Below are 26906 nucleotides of genomic sequence, written 5' to 3'. Positions count from 1 at the left end.
TGGAATTACTGTTCATGACGTTGGGAATTTTGACGTCATCGCGGCATCACGGCTGTTGCAGTTGTGCAAAACATAAACACCAACCATATTTCGCGACAAGATCCTTGAAGTTCTCTGGAGTTGTATGCTCATACTACACTTTCAGCTCGTATTTGTGCCGTTATGCGCAGCCTGAGTGTGCCTGTCAAGCTTTGAGTTCTCTTTGGGGTTCTAATGACTTTCGGTTTGTGAGCTTTGCGACCTCCTACACCTCTTTGAATCTTGTCAAATTCTTCTCAGCGACCTTGATTTCGTCAACTCCTTCACTCACAGGAAATCTGACGAAGTTGCCGTGATTATTTGCGACAACAAAGTTTAGGACCGAGGCTGGCTCGCGGTCTTCTACATTAACGTCTACACCGAAACAGACCAGAACACGTCCTAGTTCCTCATCATCCTTTTCAGCGGCGAGATGTAGTGGCTTTCGACCATCCTTGTCCACTAGCTTTGCCAGTATCGAGCCATCTTCATGTCTGTTGAGGATGGCCCAAATTTTGGTAACTTTGTCCGGGTCGCACATGCACTTCGCTATCTGGAAATGAAACTGAGCTTGCACATCGTCTTGTGTATCTCCAGAAGGCTTCTGGTTATTGTCACTAGCGTTATTGGTCTTGGGAGGTAAGACAGGGGTGGAGGCAGACGCCGGCAAAGCTGCATCTGGATTGTGTGCCATATGTCCATCGAGACCATAGGATCCATGGTGCTCTAGATATAGTCTTCCCGCAAGATACGTTGTAGTACGTACCAGAGTCGGGAAGGATTTCTATACTATATGCGTCAGTCCTGTTCTGAAGTCTGCAGGATGATTCTTACTTTGCATATATCATCGGCGATTTTATCCTGAGCCTGTATTATATCACTGTGGGTACGTCAGCAAGGCGACATGGAAGCACTTGGGGTATACATACAGAGTCTAGCAGTGTATACCAGTGCTGAGATCGCCGACCAACAGTTCAATCTTTTTGGCATAGCCGTCAATATCTGGTTTCCACCAGTCTGACCGGATCAACAGTTTAAACTTCCCCTAAGGATGGTTTGAGTCTTGAGCAGCTAATTCATGTACCAAGTCTAATGCTTCATCCAAAAGAGCCCTGAAGGTATCGGGTGTCGCGTATGAAGACAAGAGCCTCGTTCGATGCCTCGCCTCCAGCTGGATCGCAAGTCTTCCCTACGAGGGCAATGGCTCCTCGGAGTCGATGCAATGTCTGGACAAGCCTTTCCACCCCGACTTGTCAATGACGCGCATCTCTCTGATGAACAGTATAGTCCGATCGACCACCTTCCACGATGCTGCAGTTATCTGAACGATAGTTGAGATTCCTCCGGCCATCTTGACCGTAACGCTTGATGAGGGTTGCGGAATCGCGCACTCGATTGTCGTCCTCGATGATTGGGGCTCATTGAGTGTAATGCATGGGCTTTGGAGCCTTGGTTGGGTAAATGTCGAGAACACTGAACATTGACATGTGCGGGGGTGGCGGGCTTGAGGCAGTCACGGGTCGTGGGCAGTGAGTGGGCTTTGCTGAGCGCGTGAACGTTTAGCTAAGGATTGTGTTTCTTGTCTTCCCCAAACCTGGTAGACAAGTTTGCATCAGTCGAAACTCGTGCACATATGTCAGAATGGACCAGGGTTGACGCGGACGGCTGGTGTGGCAAAACTGTAGGCGGTGTATGCGTGTGGCTGTCCTCGAGAACAAGCGTGTAAGATCGATTGAGGATCTCTTTGCGGTGATGGCAAAGGAAGTGAATGCAATTTCGAACATTCGAAAAAATCTATGCAAGAGTAATGCGACCTTTGGTCTGGAGAAGCAGGAGATGCTGGACTTTCGAGGTCGGCGAATTGTAAGTGTACAGTGGCTGTGCGCAGCAATTTCAGGCAGAGAAACGAATCGCAAATATCAAGAATGATCAGAGGAAGCACACATATCAATATGCACCGTGATGCAATGATCGAGCTAATGCATGCATTCGCCGACAATGTCGTCGTGCGAAAGCGCACAACGCTGCGGATGGAGGCGAGGCAGTCAACCCTAATCAAGGGCGTTGGCCCCAAATCCAGGCAATCCCACAACCTCCGCCAAGATGTCTTGATCGTGCATCGGTGAAAACCTTTGAGACGATTGCGCTTTCCGCCTTGCTCATGTCAGAAGCATCAGCCTGTCGTGTGCAACACGGAAGGTGAGCCCGGAGTCAGCCTTACAGCTTCGAGCTACTGTACTAAGGCATTAATCTGTTCGCGGCGCACGGGCCGAACCCCAACCACCACAAATGCAATGACCAACATCACAACTTCAACCCGCTACTGCACAACCACAATGAGGGCTTTTGGAGCTGAAATTTCAGGAGATCGCGTCCCAGGTGGTGAATTGTCTGTTCGCCAAAGGGATAGTATTGTCTCCAAGGCAGAGGCAGGCTGTACTACCAAGGAACTGGCAGAAGAATTCAGCTGTTCACGTCGCACAATCCAGAAGACAATCCAGCGGTACAACATGACTGGCAACAACCAATCTAAGCCTCGGCCTGGTCAACCTCCACGTATATCCCGTCGAGAAAGACGTTATCTCCATCGCCTGGTTCAAAATTGTCCAAAAATTGAGTACAGGGAAATACAGAAGGCACTTGGTTGGCTTCTCACCTCTGACCAGGGACCCTCTGTTTCCACCACCACTATTCGCCGAACTCTGGCCAAAGATGGACTCCGGAACTTCAGGGCAAAACGTCGACCAAAGATTACTACTGCTGTTGCTCAATGGCGTCTTAAACATGCCAGGGAGGTCACAGGCTTCAACTGGAAACGGAAGGTTGTCAGGTTCAGTGATGAGTGTTCAGTCCAAAGAGGTTCAGGAGCCAATGCTGAGTGGGTGTTCAGGCTTCCAGAGGAGAAGTGGGACCACAATAAAGTCACAGAAGTGACAACTAATCGTGGTAAACAACAGATGGTTTGGGCTTCAGTCTGGGTTACTTTGGGGGGTCGGGTTGGAAGGTCTCCTCTGGTGATCATGGAAAGGGATTATACCTCCAAAGGACAAGGATATACCGCCTGGTCCTATCTTAAAGCATTAGATGAAGGTCTCTTACCCTATTACAAGCCAGGGGAGCAGTTTATGCAGGATAATGCCCGGGTTCATACTGCAAAAAAGACCAAGGATTACCTGGAGCGTCATGGCATATGGATGATCAATCACCCACCATACTCACCAGACCTCAACCCCATTGAACACCTCTGGTGGGCACTTAAAAGGGCCATGCACCTTGCTTACCCCAAATTCGATATCATAGGAGAGTCTTGTAACGACCGCAACCAAATGACCACCGGTACGGTTCCGAGTCGTTCCTTATCTGCATACATGTCGGCAGGCATCGCGCTGCTGTACTATCTGAGCCCCTGTTGGCACCTGCATGCACGATAAGCTAGTCTACCGCTCCGGGTCCGATTGTCCTCCTAACGGTATACTTAAGCAGTTCAACACAGTTGTTAGATAGAGTAGTTTTTCTGTATCCTTTCGTACAAGACCTATAGGTGTAGGGAATTCAATCCTAGTGTTCTCAACGTCCCAGCACTCCCATATGCCTCGTAGCGGACTCACACTTATTCCGGATATCTTCCCTGCTGGCCTGCGTCGTTACAAGTCTCAGGAGGATTGGGAGGCATTCTGTGAGGCTTTGAAAGCAGTGTGGTTGACCATACCTGATACACTTGTAACGACACAGGTAAGAGAGGACTCCTATATGGGTTCGAATCCGCTACAAGGTGTATGGGAGCACTGGGATAGATAGAACTAGGAGTAAACCTCTATTCCTATAGGTCTTGTACGAAAGGATACTCAAAAACTATCTACCATAACTATGTACACTGCCCTGCTTATATATCTAACAGCTCGATGTAGCTCGGGGGATACCGGTAGGTAGTAGGGTAGGGATCGGTTAGGAGTCGGATAGCAATCGTGTGAGTAGTATGAGGAAGAAACGGTTGGTACGGTTCTTACACCTGATACACTGATCCGTCGCCTCATTCACAGCATGCAGGACCGCATCAATGCTGTTATTAAGGCAGATGGTTACCAAACAAAATACTAGGCTTTTACGAGTAAAATGAGCCATAAACCATTTGATTTAGTCTATTATTGGTGATGCTGCAACTACTCAAAGTTGTAATGGAAATGTTGGTGAGGTGGCTCGTGCCGATGCGCGCCCAGATTAAAGGAAGGTGACTGTAGCATTAGTGATGTATATCACTTCGATCCTGCCACACGACGTGCGCGAGATTGTAGGACAGTGTAATATGCACTCAACCATAAACTGCTAGTTGTATCGCTCATGGTTCAGTGGACTTCTTCACTGTTGATGCCGAGGCATCGGACGCTGTGAATCTAGTCTACAATTTGAAGCTCTTCAGCATAGATGGCAAGGCTTACGTTTTTCACGGGTACAAGTTGATCGACTCAAATTTAGCTTTCTCGACGTCGAAGACGTGGGCGGCGACAACTACATTGTACTCAACAATATCACGGGAAGACGGCACTGTAACAGCTAAAGGCGTCCTACGGCTATCACTACAAAACTTCGTCACCGAGCTTCTGTCCATGCGTTGCAATCGCGAAGTAAGTGCGTTACGACGCATCCATAGCAAGGCATGTTTCCTGTCCTTCTTCGCCCGCAACGTAATTCCATACATTCTCAGCCCTTTCCGGCCTCTACAGTACTATGATCTGGCAGATGCCAAGCCCGGCGATAGCAAGGAATCCTGCCCATTCGAGACCTGGGTTCGGTCCGCCGACGGAGTGTGAATGTGCATCAAGAAGTGGGAGCCTTCATCACAAAGTGCCTCGAAGAAGACTCCCATTGTCCTCATACCTGGCGCCTCTGTGGACGGTCAAGTCTCCTCCCTTCCAACGATACCCACGAACACAATCGACTACATCACATCGCAAGGCTATCGTTGCTATGTGCTAATCCTTCGCTTTGGTATCGGCGACGAAGCAAAGGATGGATGGACGGTTTTCGATGCCCGGCTTGATGTCAAAGCAGCCCTGCAGTACGTGCGGGAGCAAGAAAAGAACAAGAGGGTATATGCAATTCTCAATTGTCTAGGCAGTATCGCGACAGCCACTGCACTATTTCATGGCGACATTGAAGCCAGTTGGTTTAGTGGAATGACATGTAGCCAAGTGTTTACCCACTTGATCTACAGCAAAGATAACGACTTCAAAGCTAGACATCAGTCTCTCATCAAGGCTTACAGGGTAAGTTCTGCATTACGAAACTTGGGTTAGCTTGTCTTGATCGTTACGTACTAGGTACTCGCTGGCGATTGGTTCTTCTGTCGTTCGTCGCGATCAGCTCCTTGGATCCATTACCTCCTTGACCAACTGTTGCGGTTTTACCCAGTTAGACGCAACAACGAAATGTGCAACTCGGCGACCTGTCACCGTTGTGGCAGCCAAACGCCACAAAGAAGAGTGTCGATATGTTCAAACAAACCTTTCCGCATGGCAACTATGAACGAGTAGTTGTCCAGGGTTACGGTCATCTCGACTGTTGGATGGGTAAAGACGCTTACAAAGGTGTATACCCAAGGGTCGAGCATCATATCGCGTCTTGCGAACGGTCACGGCCAAAGCATGCGTGCAACGCATTCGAAATGCTGGTCGTGGACGACGGTTTTATGAACATTGTAAGATATTATTGGCCAAAGTAGACTGCCGCCCGATGCAGAACCAGTCGTCTTGTTCTTTCAATTGCCTTCATAATGTTCCTTGCACCTTCCACATGGTCGGCCCTCATGGCCACCCCCTCGTTTCCTCTTGCAACCCGAACAAAACATGCAAACACAATAGAGAATCGATCCATCCTGTGTTTTTCGAGTAAAGCCAAGTTCCAGCGTGTTCGACGGGTTTGCTGACACGATCGACTCAGTAAAGCTTGTGAAAATGGCCGCGCGAACATCATCTATTCTCTTCGCCTCTCCTGATCCATACTGCAAGGTTGCGATTGTCCAACAGAGTATGCTCTAGGGATGACGTAGTAAGTTGTTGTCGATGCTTGATGTTCGAGCGGCGTGCCGCAAAGCGAGTGATCAATCGCATCCGAAGGAACCCCTACCGTAATATCTACCGGCAGCTGGAGCCTTAACTCCAAGCGCGATGCGGGCGCCCGCGCCTCAGCAGCCTTCCCGAGCGAAGATTCTCCTGACCCCAACAGCGGGCGACAAGCGCTTCGTCCGGCAGCTGAAGTCCTCCATCTGAAGCCCTGTAAGGCAGTCGCACAGAGGACGGCTGGATCCATGCGTGATCTTGGTCTGCGAACATCCTAGCAAGTGTCTGCGCTAGCTAGACGCAACGGCGCGCGGGTCGCACCAATGCCACACCCAGCCAGAGATAACACGACGTATACCGGAAACCGAGCGGACGGTGACTCGACCAACATCTATGGCAACGTCTATGGCGACGTGCACTTCCCGGGAAGGCCTCGCGAGGCTGGCGAACCATCACTCCACCAGTGCCTGCACGACCTGCGAGTGACGGATCCGCGCGAGGACCGGGCGCGCATTGAAGGTGACAAGGACCGGCTGCTCCGAGACTGCTACGCATGGATACTGGACGACGCCAGCTTCCAGCAATGGAGGACGCAGGACGAGTCGCGGCTGTTGTGGATCAAGAGCGACCCGGGCAAAGGCAAGACAATGATGACGATGGGTCTGATCGCTGAGTTGTCGCAAGGAGAATAGAGCTAGGCCATCGTCGGGGACAATGTCGAAGATGCTCGTGAAGCTAAAGCTCAAGTCGAAGCAGGAGGTCAAGAGCGCACCGAGGCAGCGTCTACTGACCTACTTCTTCTGCCAGAGCACGCGGCCAGAGCTCAACAACGCGGTGTCGGTCCTGCGAGGGCTCCTCTACCTGCTTATTGAACAGAGAAAGGACTTAGTGCGCCACATGCAGAAGCGTTTTGAGACGGTGGGTAGGCAACTGTTCGAAGGGCCAAACGCTGTGTATGCGCTGAGGGAGATACTGTCGAACATGCTCAACGACGCTGCTCTGTCGCCGACGTACCTGCTTGTCGATGCGCTCGACGAGTGCACGACTGGACTGCCTGAGCTTCTGCACGTCATCACAGACACCAGCCTTGGGCAACGGTTGCGGGTCAAGCGGCTCGTGACGAGCCGCAATATACCCGAGATTGAGCGATATCTGCAGCCGGACTCGCTCGGCATCAAGGTGAGCCTCGAGGTGAGGGCGACCCATGTGTCGCGAGCAGTGGCAGCGTTTGTTGACTACAAAGTGCGGCGACTGGCAGCTGTGCTTGGGTATGATACTAGATTACAAGCAGAGGTGCAGCAGCAGCTCTGTGACAAGGCTGAAGGCACTTTTTTGTGGGTGTCGCTGGTGTGCAAAGAGCTGGAACGGGTGCCGCTCTACCGCACGCGAGAGGTGTTGCAGGCACTGCCGCCAGGACTCGACCCGTTATATGATCGGATGATGGGGCAAGTCTTAGCGCAGGACGCAAGGACCGTGGCGTATTGCAGGGCCATTCTTCGTTCAATCACTCTCGCTATCCGGCCGCTGCAGCGTGAAGAGCTCGCCGTCGCTGCAGGTCTTCCCAGGGATCAGTTCCACGACGTACAAGCAGTCGTCGACCTTGTCAGCCGCTGTGGCTCGTTCCTGACTGTTCGTGAAGGCGTTGTGTCGTTCATTCACTTATCTGCCAAAGACTACTTCACTGTGGGCAACGGCCGGCAGGTGTTTGATAGCACACCAGCAGACGAGCAGGGACGGCTGACTGAGCGCCTGCTAGACGAGATGGATAGCGCGCTGCGGAGAGACATGTGCGGCTTGCAGAAGCCTGGGGTGCGAACACTGGAGGCGACAAGCCGAGTCTGGGATAGCTGCCTGCCGCAGATCGCGTACGCATGTGAGTACTGGGTCAAGCATCTGCAGGCGGGCGGACATCCTTGCAGCAGCCTCTTGGTGGACGGCGGCAAAGTGCACAGCTTCTTTCAGAAGCACTTGCTGCACTGGCTAGAGGCAATGAGCCTGCTGCAAAAGATGCCAGAAGCCATACTTGCGCTGCAGCTGCTGCAGACATCAGTATGTGTAGGTTAAACATCAGCCACACAACCACACTATTACTAACTCTCGCACAAGGTAGCAGAAAGTATGACGGTGTCGAACATCGTGCACGATGCGCTACGGTTCGCGATGTGGAGCGGATCTGGGATCCAGGAAGCGCCGCTGCAAGTGTACTACGGCGCGTTGGTGTTTGCGCCAGAACAGAGCATTGTCCGGTGTCAGTTTAGGCAGGAGATGCCAGAGGGAGTGCACGTGAAGCGGGGACTGGAGGAAGACTGGGGGCCTCTACTGCAGACGCTCGAGGGCCATACGGAAAAAGTCAACAGCGTGGCCTTCTCGGCAGAAGGCGATCGACTGGCATCGGCTTCAGTGGACAAGACGGTGCGGGTGTGGGATGCGAAGACGGGGCAGCTGCTGCACACGCTCCAGGGCCATACGCAGATTGTCACCAGCGTGGCCTTTTCGGCAGCAGGCGATCAACTGGCATCGGCTTCGCGAGATAATATGGTGCGGGTGTGGGATGCGAAGACGGGGCAGCTGCTGCACACGCTCGAAGGCCATATAAGCGGTGTCACGAGCGTGGCTTTCTCGGCAAAAGGCAATCAACTGGCATCTGCTTCGTCGGATAAGACGGTGCGAGTGTGGGATGCGAAAATGGGACAGTCGCTGCAGACGCTCGAGCGCCATACGCAGATTGTCACCAGTGTGGCCTTCTCGCCAGATGGCGATCGACTGGCATCGGCTTCGTGGGATAAGACAGTACGGGTGTGGGACGCGAAGACGGGACAGTCGCTGCGCGCGCTCGAGGGCCATACAGACTATGTCTGGAGCGTGGCCTTCTCGGCAGAAGGTGATCGACTTGCATCGGCTTCAGTGGACAAGACGGTGCGGGTGTGGGATGCGAAGACGGGACAGTCGCTGCACACGTTCGAGCGTGTAGGATGGGTTGGCAGTATGGCCTTCTCTGGGGATGGGTCACGCCTGCTTACAAACTGTGGGACATTGTTGCTTCCACGACCAGCCTTATCTGCATCTGCTTCTTCACCTCAGGCGCCTGCAAAAACTATCTTTGTCGCTGAGAGGTGGTTGACGGTAAATGCAGAAGATATGATTTGGATACCTGCTGACTACCAACCGAGCTGTACTGCGATGCACAACTATTATGTAGCAATTGGCAACGGTTCTGGAGGAGTACTGCTGTTGGAGGTAGAATAAGCGTACGTTTGTTGTTATACTTATCTTCTCTGTTGTTACGGTACTTGAGCTGATTGCAATTACTACACCGCAGGCGAAACACCAGGTAGCAACGGTGATCCAACCTATCGAAAGTTCAGCTGATTTTTGTGAATCCCTCTGAAAGCAAGACATACCTTGCAGCGAGCCCCAAAATCGAGGAGCAAACGGCGCGAGATTTGCCGACCAGCAATATCGCGCACCCACAGTCGGGTCTCTGCTTGATGTCAAAATTTCAAAGTACCATAGATAGCACAGTTGAGAAAGGCTGATATTACATCGAAGCCAGCTCTGCTAGCGAAAGACCGACAGCGCAGGCTCCTAGTCCGGCGAGTATCGACCCGTAAAAAATAGTAATGGCATCAGTAAAGATGCCATCGACAAGCTGTTCAAGCCTTTTAGTCAGGCGGATACTTCCATGGCCAGAATCTATGGAGACACCGGACTAGGCCTTAAAATCTGCCGTGATCTCACCAGGCTCATGGGCGGGGAAATAGCGTTGAGCTTCACACTGGGCGAAGGCACCACTGGAATCTTCAGCATACCTTTTAATCTTCACAGACCGGTACAGGATACTCGACGACCATCAGTGCATGTGGTTCATCGCCCAAAGAAAGAGGAACTTTAGGAGGAGGATATCGCATCTCCCCCTGATACGCAGGATAGATCACAGGCACAGAGTCTAAGCACCAAGGGCTCTGAAACCACAAACCCTAAGTCCTCAACTCCAAATTCTAAGCCCTCAGCTACTGGATCCAAGCTCTTGATTCTCATTGTCGACGATAATGCCATCAACCGCAAAGTCAACTCGCTCTTCGCGAAGAAGTTTGGTCACAAGGTAGCCCTGGCGTGCGACGGGCAAGAAGCATGCGACTATCTCAGCAAGACCTCTGGTAACCCTCGCCCAGCCATGGTGTTCATGGACTGCATGATGCCCAGTCGTCGATGGCTACGAAGCGACGCGCAGAATACGCAACGATGCCAAGATGTTTGATGACCAGACACGTGCACTTCCTATTGTCGCGCTGACGGCGAGCGCACTGCAGAATGATAGAGATAGGTGCTGGGAGGCCGGAATGAACGACTGCATTGGTCGGCCTGTTTTTGCTTGAGAATTGAAGGCAGCTGTGGAAAGATGGACAAGTCCGGAATCCTAAGTGGTATGACAGCCTATGTTTGGGTCATCCACGCTTCAGTTCTTTTCTTTCGTATACTGTTGTGTACGGACAAAAGGCGCACTGCAGGCTGATCTCTCGGCAATGTGGCCTTGGTGGGCGAGGAGAAAGCTGTCCAAGTCGTTCGGACTTTCTTGAACTGTCAATCCTTCGATATCGATCAGCAGCGAACATGGCCCATGTGACCGTGTTCTGCTATTATCGCTGTTGTCGATGCACCACCATGCTTGTATCTCCCCTCTTTGTGGAAAAGGATGCATCAACGAGCGTGCTTCACCGTGCAGTCGACGACTGGGAAGCCGTAAACAGCTAGCAGCGACGACCCCATCTCAGTTGTGTGGTCAAGATCAGAAACAGGTCGATGTAGAGTCCAATGTACCTACCGTATCATCAAGCCACGCGCGAGAGCCAAAAGTCTACATGCTCATCGACCGCAGTTTTACGCAAGCGAAATCCACTCGAACGACAGCGTAGAGCAAATCAAGTTAGCGCAATACCCTTTTAGCACTAAAATCCGTCTTTGTTGGTGCCGAAAAATACGAGCACGACCGAGATAGTACCGCCACCTGCGAACACCTGTCAAACGTCGCATCGTTAGCAAGTCGAAATTGTCGCTTATTATCACGATGCATCTCGAGAACCTGTATGTGCCAAGAGAACCCGTAGGAATGCTAGGATCCACCACTATACCCTCGTATCTCACCCGAGATCTCTCAGCCTTGCAGAACATGTAGTACGTACATCGAATCCGCTTGGTGGTCCAGGCTCGCGTTCTGGAAATGACGTGCTCTTGTTGGTGATGAAAAAACTTCTCCGATTCACGGAAGTTTTTTTGCATGTTTTCAATAAAGGGCGCTTTGTGTAGCTGGGAAAGTGTTACCATCACCCGCGCCTCCACTTCTCCACGTTTACCACTTTCATCCGCGGAGCACGATGTCGAAGTACGACCAAGACATCGAATATGCGGTCCAACCCGACCAGTATGCTCCGGACAACAAGCCTATCCTCGAGGCGCAACTCAACGTTGGTGGTCATGGTGCCACGCAACGCCGTCTGCAGAACTACCATGTTACTATGATCGGCCTTTGTTCTGGCATTGGAACAGGTCTCTTCATTGGAACAGGCTCGGCATATGCGAACGCTGGACCAGCAGGTCTTTTGCTTGCATACATCATCGTTGGAAGTGTCTTGTGGTGTGTCATGCAGAGCGTTGCTGAGCTGGCTACCGTGGTAAGTAGCTCGGAAGCTCCAACTGTCGGACGTGACTCACTGGAACTAGATACCTACAGCTGGCTCATTCCCTCACTTCGCGACTCGCTTCATCGACCCAGCTGTCGGCTTCTCCCTGGCCATTAGTTATGGATATTGCTATACCATATCCATCGCAGCCGAGGCTTCAGCATCAGCCATACTTGTCGGGTACTGGACCGGTTTAACCCCTGCCGTGGTCATCACAATCAGTCTCGTCCTGATCCTTGCAATCAACTTGATGAGCGTGCGCTGGTTCGGTGAGTCCGAGGTCATAGCAGGTGCCATTAAAGTCGCTTGCTTCCTGGGTCTGATTATCGTTTCCATCGTCATCACATCTGGCGGCGCGCCCAATGGCGAAACCATAGGGTTCCAGTATTGGCACTCTCCTGGAGCTTGGGTCGATTACAACGGCATCACCGGATCCACAGGTCATTTCCTAGGCTTTCTGGCTGCTTTCGTAAACGCATCTTTCTCTTTCATCGGCGTTGAAGTTGTGGTCATCACGGCAGCCGAAAGCATGAATCCACACAAGGTCATCCCCAGATCCGCTACCAACGTTACATACCGAATCGCACTCTTCTACATCTTGGGTGCTCTGCTCATCGGACTGATTGTCGACCCTACAAACCCCGACCTAGTCTCTGGCTCCGGAAACGCCAACTCATCACCTTGGGTTATCGCAATCAAGGAAGCTGGCATTGGCGCTCTTCCTTCCATCGTCAATGCCTGCATTCTCATCTCAGCCTGGTCCGCAGGAAACTCGTATTGTTGGGTTGGATCTCGCATGATCGTAGCCATGACCACGGATCGCCAGCTGCCGCAGTTCTTCGGGCGCACATGGAACAATGGTGTTCCGTATGTGGCAGTCATCGCCTCCTGGCTCTTCGGACCCCTTGCGTACTTGAGTCTTGGTAGTGGCGGCGCCTCGCAGGCTTTCAGCTGGCTGATGAACTTGAGTACCGTTGCCGGATTGATCGCATGGGCAACTTTGTGTTTCTGCTACATCCGCTTCCACGATGCGATGAAGGCCCAGAGAGTGAGTCGTGATAGCTTGCCGTGGAAGAGTCCCTTCCAGCCGTTCACGGCGTGGTATGGATTCATCGGCGCTACGATCATCACGTTGATTACTGGCTTTCCTGTGTTCTTGAAGGGAAACTGGAGCGCCGCCGACTTCGTGGCGTCGTACGTTGGTATACCCATCTTCATCGTCCCGATCATCATCTGGAAACTGGTGCACAAAACAAAGGTCAGTGCATACTTAGTTCTCTCGAAAATTTGTCACCCCGGACGGACTGTACTAACGCCCTGTAGTTTGCTCGTGCCAAAACCATAGATCTTTGGTCCGGACGCCTGCAACAAGCTTAGATTATGTTTCGATGTTTCGACGAATGGAATGAACCATGTTTAACGATCGGCAAGGCGACTTACGGCACCGCACTTTCAAGTGAAATTTACCGTAGAAGTCCAGCTTCTTACCGTTCATCAACCCATGAGGCACAATCTCGATCTCGTTATTGATCACACAGTATTGACCACCTCCGCTCGCGGGGGTGAATGCGCGGAAGAGGTAACGAGGAACTCGTATCTTGCGGATTGCTTGTTTAACTTGTCAGTCTACCTTTCATAAGTGCGCCAGTCACTACTCACTTTCGAAGTACTTCACGCGCTCCGGCGACATGGGTGCGAAGTCGCCCTTGCGAAGGATCTTGGACGCCATGTTGTGCTTGATATCTCGCTCGAGTTGGTACCAATTCTTATGTGGCTATGTCAACTGCGTCAGATTGCTTGCTGAGCGCGAGGCTGGCCAAATAGGTAGAAACTGGCCTAGGAACTCTGTCAGCCATACGCCTAGCCTTACTACACGTTTCAATCGTCCTTATAACCGCCAGCGAGCACTCTGCGAGGATCGAGACGTTATTAGTGCCTCGTTTAGCCTAGTATCGAGTGTGTGTCGCTAACGAAAACAAGATTCTGAGTCTTCCTGTCTCTGCCCTAGGGTAGTAAATAGAGTCTTAGTGGACTTAATTAATTACTAGTGTTAACACATTTAGGGGTTAAAAGAAATAGTTTAGTTTAGGAAATAGACTAGATTTAATTTCAGACATAAGTTAGATCTAGGGTCTATGAATAAAACTACCGTAAATTTAAATATATCATTGAGCGCATCAAGTTATACAACATGAGGGTTATCTAGTCCTATGCGTTCGAAAAGGCTGATACCGACATTAGCAGATCTCACGTTAACCTCCGATAACATACTAGCTTATTTAAAATTTATTATTTGTTGACTTTCAGAAGAGCCATGTACGTAGTAATTCTACTATACGCTGGTCCAAACACGAGTAGAGGAAGAGAATTAAAGGATATTACAACTCTGAGACACGATTCCCGATCCATGTTTGAAATTATCCGTGGTTAGATGATTCCTAGCGGAAGATAACGAAGTGTCGGGTAGAGTGAAGAGTACACATGTGCGGAAATATTGAAGGATTGAACTGAGGTTGTATTGGGTGAAGCTACGAACAGTGTGATGTGGCAGTCACTCTCATGGCAAGTGAGGTACGACCGGCAGGAGCACCCCAAACCGTGACACCAAGCCAGGTCTCTCCATGACACTCAAAAGGCCTCTGAATAAATGGGAAAGAAACCACTCAGGACACGAAGAGGCCCCTTCGCAATAATCTCCTCACGACCCGCGATAGATCAGCTCCAGGTACAGGGAGTCTCTGTGTAAATATTGGTAGCGCAGGTGTTCCAGCCGTCACAACCACCATCCTGGTGTTCTTCAAGCTTCATGCAGCGCCTGCCCTGGCCCTCGAAGCGGAAGTGGGCTCTCTGTTTGCCCTCATCGATGCAGAGCTCCTGCATATAAGGGATATTAGGCCTCCCGCAGCCGCCATAATAGTCAACGGAGAAGGAGTCGAAGTCGGTCTCATACCAGGTATCGTGGTGGCAGTGAGTGAGGCCGCAGTTGTAGTCCAGGGTTAGGCGATCGGCAGCAGCGAGGCTAGCGAGGCCGAGGCTAACAATAGTAGAGGCGAGCATTGAGGTGAAATGCATGGCTGGGAGTTATCTTGTCAGTTAAGGCCCTCATATGCTACTAAGTTATCTAGGGAATCGTCAATATTCTTACCTGCTAAAGGTAACCGGAGGAAGAGGTTGATTATCTAGAATCTAGAGTACTTTCAATTATAGACTGAGTATAGAGCGACTGGAGGTATCTTGGACAAGATGAAGAGCACAATTATAAAACCATATCCTGTTCCCGTGGCTTGCTTCTTATAGTTTCTTAACAGCCCTCCCTTGTAAGTTCTAGTTGAAGGCCTGACGGCTAAATGTACAATACGCCCATGCTCTCACAATGTATCTCGCTCACGGACCCTTCCAGATCTAGAAGGCTATGCTGTATCAACTCGGAGAACTCGCCATGTGATTAGTGCTTACTATCAAATCTAAGGCCTGCTTACATGGTTCTTGATCCATGAAGTGGCTGAGCTTAGGATGAGTGATGAATTTATTGATTGTTGGGTTTTGTTCCTCCGGCCCGGTCTCGTTCGAGAAAATGCCGGAGCCCAGTAAAATGATTCTATAAGTTGATCCGTGAAGGTGAAGTAGAGAGTCGCAGCGCACAGCGATCCTAAGGTGCGGGACTACTGTCTGCCTCGAAAGTTAAATGGAGTCTACCCTATGCTGCAAAATACTTGAGACCCTGAAATATTTCAGCACTAACAATTCAATGGAGTTTACTAAGACTCCATTTACCGCCCTGGGGTAGAAGGAGAGATGGTCTACTTAATATGATAGAATACTTTGACCCTACAATATTTTAGCACTAAAATTCAATTCTAGTCCTATGAAACGAGAATTACTGCTCTCGATAGGGCAATAGTAGAGGCAGCTATAATATGATTAATTACCCTGGGATAACCGAAGTAGATCTATCGCTTTTAGTATTATACGAACCTTGGATAGTTATAATAGTTGTGCAAGAAACATGCTTGCACAGACTTTCTAATGGGTACCTTGGCAGAAGCGAACCTTTTACTTTCTATCGGCCCCGCCGTTCTTAGCCAAATATTGCTCATTCTAGTGCGACTAGAAGAATTCCGACAATTTTCGTTTCCTCCAACATCTCCTGGAAAATGGCTTAGAATTGCAATACTCAGGGCTAGGTGGCTGCAGTGCTATCTTTAGAGGCAAGTCTCCGCCATCCTGGTCGAAGGCAACACATGTGCGCACAAGGCGCCCCATAAGCCCTAAGGATACCATCCAACTATCCGCCCCAAAGCACGTCTTCGCAGCAGGTTAATGCTGTAGGTTGGAGCTCAGTTGCCAGCGCTTGTTATTCATGGTACGAGCAACAGGCTGCCTTGGCATCATCGGCTGCCAAGCGGGTGGGTGAACCTTGTAACTACGTGGCCTAAGTCACATGATATTCTATTGAGGAAGGCACTGCCCGAAGGCAAGTGCACTTACCTCTGAGCCGAGAGCTCCTGTACATCAACACCATCGGACAACACAGATAGTAATTCAATCATTGACCACAGCCTCCGACCGACACTGCTCATGCAGTAACAAACCTTCATGACCTGGCAGGGCCGCGAAATGGGAACCAGGAAGTAGAAAGCCATAAACCAGAAATCTACATTACATTGGCTGACCGAAGTAATCGGCTAGCCGAAGTACTTGGCTGGCCGAAGTAATTGACTGACCCAACAGATTGGCTGACCCGAAGTAATTGGCTGACCGGAGAAATTGGCTAGCCGAAGTACTTGGCTGACCGAACGGATTGGCAGACCGCACTTCTTGGCAGACCGCACTTCTTGGCCGACCGAAGATAAACCTGACAAAACATGGCTAAATGGGCTAGGCGAGAACATAGGCTGGTCGAAAAGAACGGCTGGCCGTATTCAGTAATTATCACACTAGATGTGACGGATATCGCTACACTCTCGTCCCGTCATATCAGCTTACATACATGATGCGTTAACTCGGTCTCTCGTAAAAACAATTAAGTTAGTCGCGCTACTGTAATAGACTGAAGAAAAAGACCCGCCGAGAAGAAAGTCTGACTAATTTGAATGGAAGGGGCCAAAAGAAAGGTCTAACTAAAGAGAAAGGCCAGCCGAATAAGGAGCTCATGTGAGGTAAAATGTACAGAATCGAGAGATACTAATGATTCGCCATCTACTGTAACTAGCTAGGAGAGGGGAGGGCTAGTCGCACCAGGTAACGTGATTCAGGATGAGACCGCTTCAGAAAAAGGCAAGGATTAACTGTCGATAGTTGGCTCAATAAGACTGGCTGAAAAACCACTTGGAATGACCACTTTGGTCACCGAAAGCTGCTAGGGCCAGCTTAATTGTAGTAAGTCTATAGTTCTTACTTGTTGCGGTATCTATTGGCCCTACGAGCCTCGACCCACACGGCAGTGGCTATATTGTGTTAGCACGTTACTGAGCATGTATATATATCGTCGTCTCCTAGCTAGTCAACAACTCAGCGCAGTATTCCATCGACCCGATAGTCCTACATTATCGTTTACCGTAGCTATCAGTATTCTACAGCGGTCCACAACGCTACATTATTGACTATCTATCCTCAGTAATTGATGCGTGATTTTGTTGATATATTATGTTGCGACGTGGGCCGCTGTGGTATACTGATAGCTACGGTAAACGATAATGTAGGACTATCGGGTCGATGGAAGACTGCGCTGAGTTGTTGACTAGCTAGGAGATGACGAATATATACCTGACCTCAAGCCAGTGACCTGTCACATACGAGACTAGTCTGTCGGGCGTCCAGTCAGACCTTGTACAGACCAACCAATACCGCAACATATTACCACCTACATTCCGGATTCCTCAGGAAGCTACGCATCTTGATGTGCTTGTCAATATGATGTTCTAGTTGCAAGTTATCGTAGAGCGTGAGTTGATGAAGTGTTGATTGTGCTATGCAATCTGCTTTTCTTTGTGGACATGTGTTAAGAGTAAAAGCTTCAACGCAAGGCACAGCGCGAGGCGCAACGCAAGGCGCAGCGCGAGGCGCAAAGCAAGGCGCAAAGTACACAGTAGTATGTGCGCATGACGGGGTTCTCGCCCGAGAACACCTGTCCTCAGGCATCGGATCCACAGATGGTCCGAATTTCTAACAGGAGAATGAGGCAAGGCCTTGTGTAAGGGTATGTGTGATAGCGAGCTCGGTAGCAGTAGGGGGTTCGCACCATAAGATTAATTGCTACCGTTCTCTGGCTATCGTGTGGCCGATTATCCATGCGCTCGCTCGCTCGCTCGTGCCACGCTAGCGGCACGATGGGCTAGCGCCGCCGTTCCAACACGTGACAGCCTACTTCACTACAGCACTGTAACCCCGTTACAATACTCCTGGCCATACTTCCTCTCCATTCAACCCACACACTCTAGCCACTTGATGTGGTGATGTCCAAGCCTTTGTCAGCTGCATACTCAAAAGAGCTCACAACACCTTGTTGAAGTCGTGCCTTAAGCGAAGGTCGTAGACACTATTCGATTGGTTCTCGGGGATGAGCAGAGGTACAGAAGCCGTCAGGGGTTAGTGACTATCGGTCGGGCCTGTAATAGCCTTTGTAATAGTCGGGTAGTCGTCTAGTCAAAGACCGTGGCGACTGGGAGCAATGAGTAGTACAGAGTATACTGTCTAACTCGAGAGCAGGTGAGATTCCAATAACAAAGTTGATTGACGAGGTTGAACACGATTCTATAAGGGCAGCGTGTCTACTTGCTATATACTTGAGCAGGAGGATTGCTCAGATCGCTCGGTACTGAGTATACTGATCGCACCAAGTATACTGACGCGGCCTAACTGCTCGAGTTGCTCGACTGAGATTGATGATCATACTGAGTATCGCCGACGCGGCCTCACTGCTTGAGTCGATTGATACTACAGTTCCTCGGCTCCTCTCGTATCGTTGCGTAGTCCTGTTCGTTCAGTGTTGTTGCGGGTTGCCCTTTGATCGTAACAGGAAGTTGCTGAACACAAGGCAGAAAGAGAGCATCAACAGAAGGAGTGCAACACCAAGAAACCTATACAAAAGCCTCAACAAGGCAAGCACAAGGCCTCACAGCAACAAAGAGCTAGAAACAAGCAGAATCGTAGTGCTGTGGGTAATGTGGGTGGTGCTGCTGCTGCCACCAAGCACTCTCCATCTCCTCCAGTCAAAATGTCCACATGCAGCCACAACATCAAGCTTCTGCATAAATATAATACGTGTCAATCTCTAAACATGCTAAAATTACGCAGCAAGTTGGAACCACCAAGAAGTTCAATTCCTTTGAACCCTCCTGCGATATTTTTCAGCTGCCGAACGAGTTCCTGGAGCAGGTTGCCCTCTTCTTACGCTCCACATTCACCCTGCACGTTCTAGAAGGTGCTGGCGTGCTGTACGACCCCTACAAGTTCAAACGGGCAAAATGTGGCGACATTGCGGAAACTAAAATATACTTGAGCGAGGTTTCCAGTTTGCACAACTTGGTGATGACGTGTAGCAGGCTTCGCGCCATCGTCGAGCGAGTGCTCTATCTAGATATTCCTCTACAGATGAACCTCGGTAAGGTCTTCAATATGGGTACACAAGGTGCCTATCCTTACTCCCTTTCACCATACCCAGCACGCACACTGTTCGACAGGCCTGACCTAGCTGCCCGCGTTACTTCACTTGAACTCTAGTTCTTGGACCGTAGACTGGCCAGTGACCATTAGCAAACTCTGCTTCCTCACGAGGGACCGTACTTTGATGTTTTCACTCAGGCATGTGCGAGAGTGTCGACTTCGTCTATCAACTGGAAGGAGAAACATAATTGGCTAAGCGAGCTGTCTCGAAGTTGTGAGATGGCGCTACAAGCCGTTATCGTTGGATGATTGCCAAAATTGAAAAGCTTGAAGTTCTCTAGTCACACAAACTTCTGGGTTTGGCCCGACCCGCGCATCCAGAACGATATCGTCAAAACGATCGCCTGTACCTGGACGTCACTCTGCGCTACAGCAGCTGTACGAAATTTATGATTGCAAGCTATCTACTGGTCCGGTTTTACCAGTAACATCGCTTGCTGTGTTACGGCTAGACATCAACTTCTATGGAGATAGTGTTGAGTGATTAGACTCACCCCTCATTTTACCAAACGTTCAGACTCTCTCTATCATTGGAAACCACGTCGGACTCTTTGCGGTTAGAGCTACGTACCACTGGCCTTCTTTCTCCTCCGGAAATGGACTCTAAGTCTTCCTACGCGATTTAGTTCCCAATGTTCAGAGCTTTGCGATCGATACACCAACTGGCACAGTGCCCATAGTGCCTCAAGACCCTGCAAGACCAAGACCACCCATCAAAAGCCTGGAATATCTTCAAGATATCGAAACTCACCCGCTCTATTGCCCCTGGAGCAAAATTGACACATGGTCCTGGCTGACTACCGCCATCAAACCCCTGAACCAACGACTGTCCCATCTGGCGCTGGCGCTGAACTGGTACTCTTCAACCGGCGTAAACACGCGACCATTCTCAGGCCTGCGAGACTTCACCAAACTGGAGAGCTTACATGTCCCAAAGTCACTATCTTTCGAAGCCGTTATGCCGAGGGTTTTGACGAAAAGATGAGCTGGCAGCCATAGATTATCTGTCAAAAATGCTGCGCAGCTTGGTCATCTCGCAAGTCGACCCGACGACTTGTGAATCGATCCGGGAGATGCTAGTGCATAAGAGCGAGCACTTTCCTGATCTTAGGAACGTACGTCTGGTATTCAGAGAAGATTCGCTGCCGATATGCCCAACAGACTTTGACCAGCACGTTCAGAGGGCAGGTGTGACATCTGCACCATTGATTGTCGGAAGTCTGTACCTTTGCAACTTGCTCCACCGCACAAGTATTATTAGACAATAGAATCAGGGGCGATCCCTGATGAGAAGCTAGTACGTGAGCACCTGCTCATAGTCAAGACCGGCTTTCAACGTCTCTAGGCAGATCGCCAAGTCTAAGGCGAGTCTACTTCCTTCTCCAATCAATGCGATGATGGAATCCTTGAAAACGTGAGTCATAAGTTATGGTGTGAGATAAGACACTGCGTCCTGCAACAGCACCACAATTGTGATCATATACATAGTGTCGGGAAGCGTGGACAATGCGCATATGGGAAGAATTGACGGATTGAACTGAGGTTGTATTGGGTGAAGCTACGGACAGTACATATAGGTGAGTAGCTGTAAACAACGCTAGTGTGACGTGGCAGTCACTCTCATGGCAGGTGAGGTTCGACAGGCAGGAGCACCCTGAACCGTGACACATAGCTATAGATCTCAAAAGCTGAAATTCCATCAACACCTGATAGGCGCGCTGAAGTCGGGACTCTGCTGGACGAATACGTAGCCCGCATCCGAGAAGCAACTTAACGGCACCATCGGCCAGAATGAGGGGAGGGTAGGCCGAAAAGATGAACAGGACCACGGCTCGATATCGTTTGCGTAGAGGCGATTCGGGGGCTTGTCGGAGCGGCGTAGTGCAATATCGCAAGGACAGTTTGATGCTTGAGATGTCGTTGATGACCGATTGATCCACTTCAGGAAGCAAGCGTGGCCAAAGATGTGTTGGCAGGACTCCAGACGTATGGTTTGATAGGCAGTCACATCGCGAAGACTGGTGGTGAATGTTTCCTTGCAGATGAAGCACTCGTCGTCCGAGGATATAGGTTTGCTCGGTGTGTAAATGGATGAATCCTTGCAAGGTGGAAAGAGGAATCGTTAAGTCGGACTGCGACTGTTGCATGGTTCCGTAAGTCTCCTGCGACAAGCACGAGGAAGTCGCGAAATCTCGCAACAGCTCCATTTCGGCAGTGGTGAGTAAATCTGGAAGTTGGGTTTAGGCTTCGTATTTGTTCTTCGCTGCTGAATGTCAACAGAGTATCTGGTCTGGCGGGAACGGAGATGTATTGTGTCGGTCAGTGATCATTAATGTTGCAGTATCAGTCAGCCCTTACGAGCCCCGATTGTTGAGGTAAAAGTGTATTGATCGGGAGTTGGAGGATCTCCAATGTTAGGAAGGATGTGTACTAGTAAATTTAGGTGGCAGGTACAAGCCATGTCATAGTACCGCCTTCTGGTACGAAGATAACCCCTTCCAACACCGATTACCCTTGCTTAGACTGTTCTGTACTAGCACGTTCCAGGGACAGTATATATTGTCATCTCCTAGCTAGATAGCAATTCAGCGCAATATTCCATTGACCCGACAGTCCTACGTTATCGTTTACCGTAGCTATCAGTGTACTACAGCGGCTACGCCGCCACAATTAAGAAAAGCGCTTCATGGAAGCACTTGTTTTGAAGGGCAGCAATGTTCCCGCGGTCTGAACCATGGTTGAAATGCCAGGGAACCAGATACTGGCGCGCCAATTGTATGCAATCGATTATAAGTACCCTGAGTGCACGCGCAGTGTGTGCCCACGTTTGTGAGTACTTAGAATCCTACAGTGCCATATGAGACACCTGCTCGGGTAACTCCGATGAGTTAAGCAGTCCTTCGTGTCGACGCGGGTCAGATCCTAGCGATCAAGGCTATGAGTGTATTCATTACCTCGGCTCAGTTCGAGAACAAATCCGTTCAACGAGCAAGCAAAAATGACAGCACTTCCTACCTACCGTTCTCATTATGTTCGTAATAACCAATATTGATGTTCGTCTCTCTTTCTGGAAGACATGTTCGTGATATCGTCTTATCGAGATCAATCCGGTATTGATAAAGTAACAAGCAAGTCTACTGCAGAGCTCATACTTGAGAAACTGGAAGATGAGGCGTGGAGAAGGGGTTGGAGGGTACTGCTGGAGGCAGGGAGGTTCTTGGCAAGTGGGAGGTCTGATGGATGTGGGATGCTCGGTGACTACAAGCATGCGAATAGAAGTATCTACGACAGGAAATGCATTGACTACAAGCGACTCATCATCAACATCGATGTTCCGGTGGAGTTCGTCAGGCTCTCGGAGTGAATATATGGTCTTTGCTTATTAAGTAAAATCACGTCGAATCACGTCATTTCGTTTTTTCGCGCCCCGCCAGAACCAGCCACGACGCGACTGCCCGAACGCTCGCCGATGACCCTTCCAATGTTTTGCCTGCGAACGAGCAGTTTCTACAAAGCGACGAGCCGAACGCTATCATAGCCGATGGCGGACATTCCTGCATTACCAGATACGGGTGCTAAGAAGCAGCGCAGACGTCCTGTGAATGGTGATACACTACGCGACCCTTTTGTGGCGATCGGCGGCTAACCGGAGCACCAGCTTGTGCGACCTGTCGAGCGAGAAAGGTATGCTACACCCCATCTTCTCTGTCGCATTTGAAACTTTGAAGATACAATGCAATGTATCAGAGAAACTCTATAACTGTTTCTCGATACTGTCCCTTCTGCAAAAGGTTCAGAATTGACATAAGCATAGGTCAAGTGCGACGAGCGACCGGATGGGTGCCTGAACTGCGAAAGACTGCAGTTGAACTGCGTGCAGAATGGTACGCTCACTACCGGAGTAAAGAGATCAAGCGCAGTACTTGAGCCACTCGGCATCAAGCGTAAACGTACCTTCCGCTCTTGTGTTTCCTGCCGAGATTCAAAAGTCAAATGCTCGGGCGAGAGGCCGACATGTACACGTTGCGCGCAACGAATGACTACATGCGTCTACGATGCGGAGACCAATGAACCTGCTTGGGTTCAGAGCATTGCATCAACCACTTCAAGTGCTGTACCAAGTCCAAGTACGAGTATGTCGACGCAGACCCAACAAGTACCTAGAAATGCTTTCTCGTCGGCACCAACAGATCTGGCCTCAGTCAACTGTCCGCCTGGGTTAACCTGGTAAGTGCGCTCCCCTGTTTGGTTTATGTCGCTAAAACTGGCACGTGCAGGCTGTTTGCGCAAGAATTACCGCCTAGAGCGCGGTTGCATACCCTCCTAGAAGCGTACTTCAACAATGTCCAGCCTATCCGGGTTTTCGCATTTGAGCACAAGCCAACCTTCATGCGAATGCTCGATGAGGGTCAGCTTACTGATACGTCAGACCAAGCGTTGCTGCACATCATGTGTGCTCTCGGCGCGAGGTTCTATGCCTTAGAGTACAGCGAGTCTTTTGCGCCATTGTCAAAAGAGCTAATACAGAATGCCGGTACGCAATGGGCCAAGATCGCCGAAGAGATGTTTTTTGCAGACTACAGTACTATCTCGACAACAAAGTTGAAGGTCCTGATTCTTCTTCACGACCAAGAAGCTAGGACTGGAAACTACGCCGGCTCATTTCTGCTTACTGGCTTGGTAATACGTATGGCACATGCGCTGCAGCTGAACAATGAAGCTTCTACGGACGTCATGTGCAAAAAGGAGGGCCCAAATGAAGCCTCAGTAAAGGAGTGTCAGAGGAGACTGATGTGGGCCTGCTATATGCTCGATGTATGGGCAGGTAGTGGCGTCGATCACCTGACCATTCTAAACGAGAAAGACATCAAGATACAGCTCCCATGCAACGAGCGGCAATTCTTGCTTCAGATACCAGTAGTGACCGAGAGACTGGAGGAGGGACAAACATTGGACTTCATACCCAAGTCCGACATGCCTGAGAAGCCACGGGATAATCTTGGTATGGCAGCATACTACGTTCGCATCGTCAGCATATGGCGGCGGGTCTTGAGGTAAGTTTACCCATGCGGCCTGCTTCGCTCACGCACTAACGGAACAGATTCTCAAAACATATGAACGAAGAGAAACCGCCATGGGAGCCAGGCTCCGAGTTTTCGCAGCTAATTGAGGAAGTCCAATCATGGAAAGCCAGTTTGCCATCTTGGCTAGATTTCTCTGCCGATAACATCTACATTCGCCGAGAGTCTCACCAGCTAGGCGCACTGTTCCTCAATCACTGCATGTATCATCATGTGTTGTGCGACATACATCGGATTGCACTGCCTGAACTTTACCGCAATCAACAGCCGTACGAGTTCCCACCCAAACAGCACGCCTTCATGTCAAGGCTACAGATGGTATGTTTCGAGCACGCTCAGTTTATGTCCGTCCTGGTAGCTACCGTTCTACAACACGGCATCAAGCATTTTGCAGATCCTATCCTACCGTCCTTTGTTTACAACAGCAACCGCATTATGCTATACCACATTGCTCGCATTCTGGATCTCTCTAAGCCTGATTCGAGGACGGTGATCGCCCGAACAGTGGAACTGGTACAACAGAACAACAGAGCGCTGCGAGAAATGTCTTTGATGTACCCGCTAGCAGAGCCTTTGTACATCACAACGGAGCGGTGGCTTGAAACCGTTCGCTCTGGTCTTGCACGAGGCCAAGCGAGCACATATATCGCGCCGCAAGATCCATCAGAGGTGCGCACCGAGGTGCAACAGGCTATTGAAGCTTCTAGCCCTAATTTGAACGACATCCAGTCGGCCCAGCGAAACGCCCAAGTGGCTTTGCTGCCACCAGTCCCCAACGGCATTGGGCAATCGTCGTCGACAGCGAATGACTACACCTATCCAACGCCATCAAATGACCCTATGGTTTCGAGCCTCGCAACACTCGCTGACGTTGCAACCCAACCTGGACAGCTTGGTCCAGTGTTGACCAATGATATGTCAACGAGCGATTTCGAGCAACCTGTCTTCAACCTGGACGATCTACAAAATTTCTTTGAGTGGGAAACAAACAACGGAGAGTATGCACAACTTACCGGCTTTGAAGGGTTCGGTCCGCTAGGTTGGGCCAATAACTTTTCCAGCATGTGATCGCCTAGATTCAGGCAGCGTGGTTCTAAATAAAAGTTGCATGGAACACCCCGCAAAGAATCAAGCGAACAAATATGGTGGAAGAGCATATCGCAACGAACCCGAGGTACCGTCTTTGGACTCGATGATTCATCATTTGACGAAAACCAACTGAAATGCGCCGAACCTCCACGGTACACAAGATGTGCTTGGTTGGCCGCGTAATAGGTTCCCAGGGGGTTCAAATGGAACCGAAATCTACTCCGCACTCTGCAGGAAGCCAGGCTGTCAGTTCAATTACGAGGGAGGATACAGCATCATCGTCAGCCTTTTCATCTCATTTTAAGCTTTTCACCCAAAATGGTTCTCTCACGGTTTCGGTCCGCCATGACTACAAAAGCTCTTCCGGCTGATCATCACGACTTCCCAGCGCCAAAGCCTGATAGCATTTCCAATATCGACGCACGAGCGCTTTTCACACTTTTCGCCGTGCGGATCTGTCTCAAGATCTTCATTTCTTGTCTGAAGTCAGACTGGTTCTGGTTGCTTGTTCACGATGATGACACCAGTTACGTGTACGACTATTCTTACGAAAGGACGACGAATGCTGCATCTGCCAAAAGGCCTACAGCGACTGTCTTGACCCTGAGGACAATCCTGAAGAATACTGCCTACCTATTCAGCTCAAACCGTGCAACCATGTCGTCGGCGATATGTGCTTCCAACGATAGGTCGCGAGCTTTGACAATACACGTTTCGCGGGTCGTGTGCGTTGCCCATACTGCACGCAGCTTATGTCTCGCCGCACGGAGCCATTGTATCGCAAATACCTACGAGGAATGATGAAATCGATAGCCACTAACGACCCTACGTTAGCATTCTTCGGCTATGGTCGTGTTCAACAGCATGCACCGTTGTTGACCGATCCCGGTCTTGGCTTACGTCGCTTGCGCAGGATAACTCAACACGCAACGCAATTACTCACAGTGGTTGCTTGGGTCTATTGTACGTGGACAGCGGCGGTCACGGCTATGTACATTGCGAGCAACATATGCGGGGTTAGTCCACCGGTCCGATCTGTTAGTACACTGTATTGGTGTGCAATACATAGGCCATGTATTGTGCGGCCTCACCTTATTCAACGAAATATTGATGGGACTTGATGTGCTTCGTGGCAATGACGCACAGTGGGCGTGGACTAGGTACCTCTATAGCTATCAAACCTAACGGAAGCGCAGCTCAATTCTGACTCGTCCTCTGCAGTGGTTGCATGGGGGCTTCTGAACGGCTTCCACTTGCATTGATTATCGCGATGCCCTTTCACCGACAGGTTAAGATAGATGTGCTTTCACCACAGATGG

At 50.2% G+C, this 26906-nt stretch overlaps 8 protein-coding genes across 8 annotated transcripts; 4 read left to right on the top strand and 4 right to left on the bottom strand.

Annotated features, from left to right (window-relative positions):
• Positions 1–39: 39 nt before the first annotated feature.
• BU25DRAFT_110150 (uncharacterized protein) lies at positions 40–943 on the bottom strand. Its single transcript, XM_033700332.1, has one exon. It carries the CDS (start codon positions 710–712, stop codon positions 245–247), a length of 468 nt encoding a protein of 155 aa, XP_033559928.1. The 5' UTR covers positions 713–943; the 3' UTR covers positions 40–244.
• A 4783-nt stretch (positions 944–5726) lies between these two features.
• Positions 5727–6434, bottom strand: BU25DRAFT_412392 (uncharacterized protein). Its single transcript, XM_033706781.1, has one exon. It carries the CDS (start codon positions 6322–6324, stop codon positions 5989–5991), a length of 336 nt encoding a protein of 111 aa, XP_033559927.1. The 5' UTR covers positions 6325–6434; the 3' UTR covers positions 5727–5988.
• Positions 6194–6849, top strand: BU25DRAFT_110109 (uncharacterized protein). The gene has a single exon (XM_033700330.1). It carries the CDS (start codon positions 6398–6400, stop codon positions 6764–6766), a length of 369 nt encoding a protein of 122 aa, XP_033559926.1. The 5' UTR covers positions 6194–6397; the 3' UTR covers positions 6767–6849.
• On the top strand, positions 6557–9326 carry BU25DRAFT_110101 (uncharacterized protein). Its single transcript, XM_033700329.1, has 2 exons — positions 6557–8133; positions 8185–9326. The coding sequence occupies exons 1-2, from the start codon at positions 6789–6791 to the stop codon at positions 9318–9320; spliced, it is 2481 nt and encodes an 826-aa protein (XP_033559925.1). The 5' UTR covers positions 6557–6788; the 3' UTR covers positions 9321–9326.
• A 2120-nt stretch (positions 9327–11446) lies between these two features.
• BU25DRAFT_423080 (amino acid permease-like protein) lies at positions 11447–13129 on the top strand (the record flags this gene model as incomplete). The annotated part of the gene is made up of 3 exons (XM_033708189.1): positions 11447–11743; positions 11793–13010; positions 13076–13129. The coding sequence occupies 3 exons, from the start codon at positions 11447–11449 to the stop codon at positions 13127–13129; spliced, it is 1569 nt and encodes a 522-aa protein (XP_033559924.1).
• A 1115-nt stretch (positions 13130–14244) lies between these two features.
• Positions 14245–15301, bottom strand: BU25DRAFT_109986 (uncharacterized protein). Its single transcript, XM_033700328.1, has one exon. It carries the CDS (start codon positions 14822–14824, stop codon positions 14468–14470), a length of 357 nt encoding a protein of 118 aa, XP_033559923.1. The 5' UTR covers positions 14825–15301; the 3' UTR covers positions 14245–14467.
• Positions 15302–20736: 5435 nt separating this feature from the next.
• On the bottom strand, positions 20737–21738 carry BU25DRAFT_109981 (uncharacterized protein). Its single transcript, XM_033700327.1, has one exon. The coding sequence runs from the start codon at positions 21622–21624 to the stop codon at positions 20788–20790; it is 837 nt and encodes a 278-aa protein (XP_033559922.1). The 5' UTR covers positions 21625–21738; the 3' UTR covers positions 20737–20787.
• A 1152-nt stretch (positions 21739–22890) lies between these two features.
• BU25DRAFT_396505 (uncharacterized protein) lies at positions 22891–25566 on the top strand (the record flags this gene model as incomplete). Its single annotated transcript, XM_033704836.1, has 5 exons — positions 22891–23022; positions 23076–23101; positions 23232–23644; positions 23695–24471; positions 24519–25566. Exons 1-5 carry the CDS (start codon positions 22959–22961, stop codon positions 25564–25566), a joined length of 2328 nt encoding a protein of 775 aa, XP_033559921.1. The 5' UTR covers positions 22891–22958.
• Between the last annotated feature and the right edge of the window lie 1340 nt (positions 25567–26906).

Source organism: Macroventuria anomochaeta (assembly GCF_010093625.1).
Source record: "Macroventuria anomochaeta strain CBS 525.71 unplaced genomic scaffold BU25scaffold_24, whole genome shotgun sequence".
Classification (NCBI taxonomy): Eukaryota; Fungi; Ascomycota; class Dothideomycetes; order Pleosporales; family Didymellaceae; genus Macroventuria; species Macroventuria anomochaeta.
Note: the sequence above shows the minus strand (reverse complement) of the source record. Positions and strands in the feature narration are given on the sequence as shown.